This window comes from Vombatus ursinus, unplaced genomic scaffold, assembly GCF_900497805.2.
Source record: "Vombatus ursinus unplaced genomic scaffold, bare-nosed wombat genome assembly UNPS02014798.1, whole genome shotgun sequence".
NCBI classification, from domain to species: domain Eukaryota; kingdom Metazoa; phylum Chordata; class Mammalia; order Diprotodontia; family Vombatidae; genus Vombatus; species Vombatus ursinus.
In genome coordinates, this window is record NW_020954576.1 from 72,376,162 (window position 1) to 72,384,283 (window position 8,122).

At 34.8% G+C, this 8,122-nt stretch overlaps 1 protein-coding gene across 4 annotated transcripts in view; it reads left to right on the forward strand.

The window, feature by feature from the left end:
* Window positions 1-7,378, forward strand: part of LOC114049862 (exonuclease 1-like) — a 27,098-nt gene extending 19,720 nt beyond the window's left edge. For 3 of the 4 annotated variants that reach the window (XM_027871300.1, XM_027871303.1, XM_027871301.1), the window contains 3 exons: window positions 2,916-3,020; window positions 5,468-5,661; window positions 7,089-7,378. In XM_027871300.1, coding sequence (XP_027727101.1) covers window positions 2,916-3,020; window positions 5,468-5,661; window positions 7,089-7,236 — 447 coding nt within the window. In that variant the 3' untranslated portion in view covers window positions 7,237-7,378. Of the gene's footprint in view, window positions 1-2,915; window positions 3,021-5,467; window positions 5,666-7,088 lie in introns of those variants that run through there. The other variant, XM_027871302.1, reaches the window with a different exon arrangement.
* Window positions 7,379-8,122: the final 744 nt, after the last annotated feature.

An 8,122-nucleotide genomic window follows, 5' to 3' on the forward strand; every position in this document is an offset into this window, starting at 1 on the left:
TGGCATTGATCAGAGTTCTCAAGTCTTTCGGTGTCATTTTTCTTTATAATGTTATATCATTATTTAATTTTTTTCTACTGTTTCTATTCACTTTGCTCTTCATTAGTTCATAAAGCTCAACCTAGTTCCCTTCGAAATTGTCTATTTCATCATTCCTGTGGTATAGTGAAAATTCATTTTGTTCATGTACCACAATTTGGTTAGCCATTCCCCAAAGGGAAGATAGCTTCTTGGTTTGTAATTTGGGGCTACTGCCCAAAAATAAAAAAGTTGCTCTAATTTTTTTTTTAACATTTAGACCCTTTTTAACTTACTTTGGATTTCTTTGAGCTATAGGCCTACTAGTGTTAGAGTCTATGTATTTGGGTATAGTCCCAAATTGCTTTCCAGAATGACTGGATCAGTTCATAGCTCCACTAACAGTGTACTAATGTACCTTGTTTTCCCATACCACCACCACCATTTATCATTTGTCATTTTGACATCTTTATCATTCTGATAGATGTAAAATAGATTCTCAAAGTTGCATAAATTGCATTTTTTTTTCCTTAGGCAATTGGGGTTAAGTGACTTGCCCAGGGTCAGATAGCTAGTAAGTGTCAAGTGTTTAGTCTGAGGCCATATTTGAACTCAGATCCTCCTGACTTCAAGGCCCATGCTCTATCCACTGCGCCACCTAGCTGCCCCTAAATTGCATATTTCTAATCACTGATGATTTAGTGCATTCTTTTACGATTGTAGATAACTTGGATTTCTTCTTTGAAAACTGCCTGTTCGTAATCCTTTGACTATCATTCAGAAATGGCTATTAGTCTTATAAATCTGAATCAGTTTCTTATATATCTCAGATACAAGGCATTTACTAGAGAAACTTGCTGCAAAGACTTTTTTTTCCACAGTTACTGGTTTCCCTTCTAATTTTTACTACATTAGATTTGTTTGTGCAAAAACTTTTTAATTTTATGTAATCAAAATTGTCCATTTTAACTTGTGTGAAGTTGTTGGATTTAACCTCTTATATCTAGGTCTTGTATCCATTTGAAATTTATCTTGGTGTATGGTTTGAAGTATTGGTCTAAACCTAATTTCTGCCAGATTTCTGTCCTGTTTTCTTAGCAGTTTTTGTCAAATAGTGAATCCTCTGGGTTTATCAAACACTATGCCACTGCGTTTATTTGCTTCTAATCTATCTCATTCAATTACCCCCCCAATTCTCTTTCTCTCACCAGTACAAAATAATTTTAATCATTACTGTTTTGTACTTTAATAAAATCTTCCCACTTTTTTCATTATTATCCTTGAGATTCTTGACCTTTTGTTTCTCCATATGAATTTTGTTATTTTTTTCTTTGTACTCTTTTAGAAGTGTGTACAGTATTGAATAAAATTTATTGAAGTAGTATTGTCATTTTTTTTTTAAATATTGGCTCAACCAGTTAATTTTTCTCCAGTTATTTAGGTCTGTCTGTATTTCTGCCCAAGTTTGTTTATCCCATGATCTCTGTCGTTGTAAAAACTTCCATCACATTGTATAGCACTGGGAAAATTTTTAATTATTTGAACTTTCTGATCATGTAGATTCTGGACAAAAAAGAGCTTACTGTAAAAAGAAACAATAGAAGTTATAGATTCTTCAAAGTACTGATCCTACTTGATCTGAGTTTTATAGCAGTTTTGGTCAACAATCAATATTTGATGATTGAGTGTTAAATTTTTTTTTAAGTTTTATTAACATTTCTAAATATGCTTCTCTTCTCACCACCACCCTCTTTTCACGTCACACATTGGTTCATCTTGATAGGTGTGTATCTTTCTACTGTCTTAGTCATTCAATCAACAAGCATTTGTTAAGTGTTTACTTATTTGCTAGACACTGTACTAAGCACAAAAAAGGCAAAAAAAAAAACTCTCTGCCTTCAAGAAGCTTACCTTCCCATATTTCCAGCTTAAGGAAGGTGGTACATTTCATTAGCATGAAATTTATACTCAGCCTTTCTTTTTTTAAATGTTTAATTTATCTTTGTCTCTGAATTCTAATATTATTGAGACAAGTTCCCTTCCTGTGACTTCTGTTGGTAAGAGTTTTCTTTGGCAGTGAATTGTCCTGCTCTGTTAGGAGAATTTAGATTTGGATTTTTGTTTGTTTTTTAGTGCATATCATTGTACAAAATGTTATGAAAACTAACGTTCCCAAGGAACAAAAACAAGGATGGAGGGGGCAGCGCCCCATGAGAATCAAGTTACAAAACTAGAAGAAATTTAGTGAATTCTGATCATTTCAGTAACTTTTTTGTTTTGGGAAATATTTTAGGGCTCTTTGTGAAAATATTTCTATATGTTTGCTGTAGATAAGTACTTATATTTTCTTTTGCCTGGTAACATGATAAACAGGCAAAGTAGTTACTTGGGGAAGAACTAGTGTCAATTTTGCAAGTTTGGTTATTTATGAAAACTATTAGCCGGGTTGTAACAAAGTAGCAGTAGTGTAGAAGGAAGTATTGTTCTGAGTAGGCATTTGATAGCCTGTTGAAACAGAACTGACTTCAGAATTTCACATTGTAAAGAAAACATGCTCTTAGGATTTATAATTTACATCTCCATCTAAGACATCCACCATTTCCTTAAATGAAATCATTAGAGAATATTATCTTTTTTTCTTTAAGATATACCTTCTCCTCTGTTATTTTTTATAGCTTTTCTTATGAAATTTCATCAATTAATCAATGATTACATAAGATTATTCACATTTACACTTACATAAATTACTTATGTTGTTTTTGAGCTCCTTGAGTAAGGACTGCCTTTTGCCTCTTTTTGTATTCCCAGTGCTAAGTACAGTGGTTGGCACATAGTAGGTGCTTCATAGATGTTTATTGCCTGATTGTTCATCCGTAAAAATAAATTTTTTTTTTAAGGCATCTGACTGTGGTTCCAAGCCAACTGATAATCAGAGGTCACAGAGCTCTCATCTACATTTGTCTTTGTTTGCAAAAAGAAAAGACTCAACCCTAGGGAACAAGGTAAGTTGCTTTTTATTCATCTTATCCAGATTCCTGTGGCATTGAATAAATGAGGCCTTGAAAGGCTAAGAAAAGAGGAATAGGAATCAACAATAGCTTGTCAATGCTAATCATTTAATAAGGTAGTTCTTTAGGTTTTCACTTAATGGAAATTTAACACAGCTCTTTAAATATTCAAATGTAACTGTCACAGTAACCTTGCTTTATTCTCTCTGTATACTCTTTTCCTAATTAGATTTTGGTTTCAACCAAAAATGCTTTAGACCAGAAGTGTCAAACACTAGACCTGCAATACTTCCAAGTCCTGCCGGGAACCAGATTAAAATGTAATTGGGAAATATTTAAAAAAATAAATAAAACTACAATAGAACATATATAATGTTAACATGTGGTTTTCTAAATCAGTGTGTGACCTGCAGGGATCTTTATGTACTACCCTATTTCTATTTAAGTCTGACACTACTACCTTGTACTATTGGAACCATGTAACTTGCTCTCAAATCTACTCTAGCTCTGACCTATTTCCTGAGTTTCAATCCTGAATTTCTCCACAACTCAGAATGTTTAAAACCAAACTCATTATCTTTCCTATAAAACCAGATTCCCCCACCCCAAAAAACTTCCCTATTTTTAAATATCATATTCTCTCACTTAGCAGTCTCAAAACTTTGGAGTCTGATTCCCTTCCTTTCTTTGAAGGGAGAACCCCTCCCCATCCCTTTAATCCAGTCTATTAGTTTATATCTGGTACAATGGATCATCCAGAGCGCAAGGTGTCAAGCTATCTTTTTATTAAAAATCATATTATAATGCCCTCAGGTATAAGCTCTTATCCAAGCAGTTAAAAATGCAATTCAGAAAGATGAAAAGAAATAAAAACTACTAGCAGGAAGTTTAAAAAAGGTCTACAAAGAGGTACCCTTAACTTTCATGAGCTCACCACCCAAATCCCCCAAAACTGCTTTTATACTCTTCTTGCCCAAAGGCTCTGAAACTGGGCCCTCGACCACTACACCAGGGGATAAAGTTAACATCAACCTGCCCCAGATGTGTAGTCAAGATTTGACATATAAAAAGTTCAAGATACATCATTTCTGGGTAATTAATTATTTTATTAATGAGCATTATTAGTAAAAGGGGTCAGTGACATTTTCAAATGCCAAAGACCCCCTTGGAACCCATTCAACACTTACATTCCCTCAGGTATCCTGAGGGTGGCAATTGACTGTGGTTAACAAATGGTATGAGAGAATGAATATTATAATGAGAGGTGGGCCTGTTCTAATGAGGGGCTGAGGGATGTGACTTTCATCATTTATTTCCAGATCACCCCCAGCCTTGGGGGTTTATCCTTACCCAAACTTGAGTAGAAGACAGTGGGCAGGAATTCACCTTTATAAGATCTCGAAGGGGTAAATTTTTGGCAGAGATCACTAATGTCCTTCAAAGGCTGGGCTTGGAACAAGGAAATAGGACAGGGAAAAAAGCCTGGATCTGCCCCATAATTGGTTGTTGATAATCATTTCTCTCAAAGACCTTCCACACTTCTATCTACCTCTCTTTCCTCTCACTCCTCTCTGCTTCAGTCAGGTTAGTTTACTTGTTGTTCTTCAGGCATGCTTTATATTCCCACCTCTGAATTTTTCGTCATTCTGTTCTTATCTGGAAGGTCCTCTCTTCATTTCTTGTCTGTCTTATTTTCTCACTTCTTCCCTGACTGCCCAGCCTTTAGATATAAAAGCACTCTTTCTTCTGAACTTTAGTATTTCTTGTCTGTACTACTTATTTTCCACTTGGAGATATAAGGCAAAACATGCTCTTATATAAAAAAATATTTTTATATTTATATGTATCCTGTCTTCCCCAGTTAGAGTAATTCCTCATGGCAAGGATCATATTTTATGTCTCTTTATTTCCCCATTGTCTAACATAACATCTTATACACAATAGGTACTCAATAAATGTTTGTTGGTAGTGATGATTATGTTTAACTTAGATGAATTTATTTTTTAGCAAAATATTAAATGAATGCAATACTAAAGGCCTAATCCTGAAGTACTCCTTTCCTAAGAGAACAGTGACATCTTGTGTTTGTTAAGTTATTCTTTCTGGAGAAGTCTACTATATTATTTTTTTTTGTCTCCATTTCAAATATAATTTGAAATCTCATTTGTTAGGAAATTTGCAAAGACCTAATGAATGCTGCCTTTTAAAATTTGTAGTCAAGTAAAATGAATCATTAGAATGCCATTTAAAACAAAACAATATGTAAAATATTAACTTGACTTCCATAGGATTTATAAACAATTGTGGGGGTCTTGCACACAGATTATGAAATACATTTTGTCCCTGTGCTAGCCAGTGAAGTATAGTATGAAATGTATTAAAGATAGTTATAGATTTAGGAAGGAGCTATTCCTAATATTATGTGGCATTTAAAACTATAGGTTCTTGGGCTCTCTAAATCCAGTTCGGTGGGATCTCTTTCTACAAATAAGATCAAGCCACTAGTCCCAGCCAAAGTCAGTGGACTAAGCAAGAAACTCACAAGTGCACAGAAGAAAAATCATCACAATGCTGAAAACAAGCCAGAATTACAGATCAAAATCAGTGAACTCTGGAAAAATTTTGAATTTAAGAAGTAAGTGTGCATCTTCTAACCCTTCATAGTATTTTGTACCTTTCCTTTTGTTATTAGGAAAATTTATTTTTCTTCTAGGAAGCACCTGAGAGGGATACAAATTCAACTTCTATAGTGGCACTACCATTTAGGTAAAGATTGCCGTCAGAAACTTGACTCCTTATCCTGCTTCTTTTTAAACTTTTGCAGATCACTTATAGTCTTTATAAATCAGATGAAAATTAGGGCACAAAATCATTAATGCTTCTTCTACCTTTCTTATGGTGCAGCTAGGTGGCACAGTGGATAGAGTGCTAGGCTTCAAGTCAAGAGGACTCATTTCCCTAAGTTCAAATTTGGTCTCAGATATTTACTAACTGTGTAACCCTGGACAAGTTACTTAACCCTGTTTGCCTCAGTTCTCTTATCTAGAAAATGAACCGGAGAAGGAAATGACAAATCATTCCAGTATCTTTGCCAAGAAAATCCCAAAAATGAGGTCATGAAGAGTCAGACACACTGAAATGTAAAAACACCGAGAAAGGAAAAGTACTATGGGAATATAAAATTATATTTATATCTTATTGCTGTGACTCAAATAATGCAAACTTCATTAATCACTATCTTCCACTTCACCTCACATTTTGTGGACTCTAACACTGGATTAGCAGATATAAACCTTTTTCTAATATTTTAGAAGAACCTTTCTGATACTGAGCACGTGTAGACTTAACGTGAAAATAACTTGCTACCTTCATTCTAAAATTGTGTGTTTTCACATGTATTTGAGAGGCAGTGTAACATACAGAGCTCACCTCAGACCAAGAAGACCTCGTTTTAAGTTTCGCCTCTGGTACGTACTGGCCTGGGCACTTAACCTCTCAGTTCAAGTCTAAACAACTCTGAGACTAAATTACAGCAAAGGTGCTGACCTGCACTGGTTGTGAGTACTTCCTCAACAAGGAGTTCCCTATCCCAGTGAAATTCCAGGTCCAGTCCCTCTGTCTATCGTATATGTGTTCTTCCTCTAGTAATTATAGTTCTCAGAGACACTGACACAAAGAATGACAGAGGATAAAAAAATAATGCCTAAACAAGTAGCCCAAAGCAAGATTCGTGGCACTATTTAAATGGAAAGAGAACCAAAAGCCCCTTACTTACATCTGCCATTCTGTGCCAGGTAGTGTGTGCTGTTTCCCAAGGAACCTGAATTGGCAGGTAAACTCAAGGGGCAATGGTTCTGAGGAGCAAACCAAATTTGTAGGTTCACAGTGAGGAGGATTCTACCAGTGAATCAGATGAACCAAACTACAATTCATGGATATGAGTGGAAAATCCAATTTGTATCCCTTAATTTTTCCAACTGAGCAATATCTTTTTAAAGTCATTTGTTGCCCTCCACTCTAAAAATCTAAATTGTCATATGATCATGTTCTCGTATTTTGCAGAAATTCTGAAAAGCTTCCTTCCTGTAAAAAGCCAGACCCACTTTCTCCAGTCAAAGATAATCTCCAGCTTACTCCAGAAACAGAAGAGGATATATTTAATAAACCTGAATGTAGTCATGTTCAGAGAGCAATATTCCAATCAATATAGACTGCTGTTTGGCTCTTTAATGTATTGAAGCTGCCTGTTATGAGAACAGGGAAACTAACATGCAATAAAATGGACCTGTTCCAGGTTTAAAATGTACATTTTGTATATGAATTATGCTCTTTGTCTGAATTTGTATTTTTTTTTTGGCTGTTAAAGAATAACTTTATGCTTCAACAAATTAAAAGAAAAATAAAAATTTTCAAAGCCAAATCCTTACAACTTTAAAAATCTGCTCTTGGGGGTATGACTGCATTTTGGGGTGATGATGGTTTGGAAATTACTACTTAGAACTGTATTTTAAAACTTTCCTTGATAAATTTTTTAAAAATAGACTTCAGCTTTTCTTAATGCAGTATTCCGATGAAGAGTAAAATTATAACCATCAACTACTCTTCAATACTTTAATCTATTTGATGTCTCAATTACAATTATCTCAGGATCAGGTGCCAAGTTCAAAGTGAATGTCATGTATGCATAGCAAAGAAATAAATAAGTACTTGGAAACTGGAGCAGCTGCATAATTAGAGATTTGCAAGGTGGTCCAGGAAGAAGGGAGGGAAAAAAGTATCTGAGGGATCACAGATTGATGGAAGTTTGTGTATGGTTGACTATAAAGAGCAATGTATTTTGAGTCGGCAGACTTTAGTTTGAATCCTTGTGCCACCGATTACCTAAGTCTTTTAGCTTTTTTCATTCTTTAATCTTGAACCTGATATTCTAAGTTTTCACTGCCCTGAGCACACTTTTGAATCAAAAGCACCAAGTGTCGTTAACAGCTGACACACTAATAGAACTGTTGGTGGAGCTACACATTCTAGGATAACTTCATTTACTTCTGAGAACCTATGAGCCTTCTATTTATCAGTAATGTCTTTATGCTTGGTTG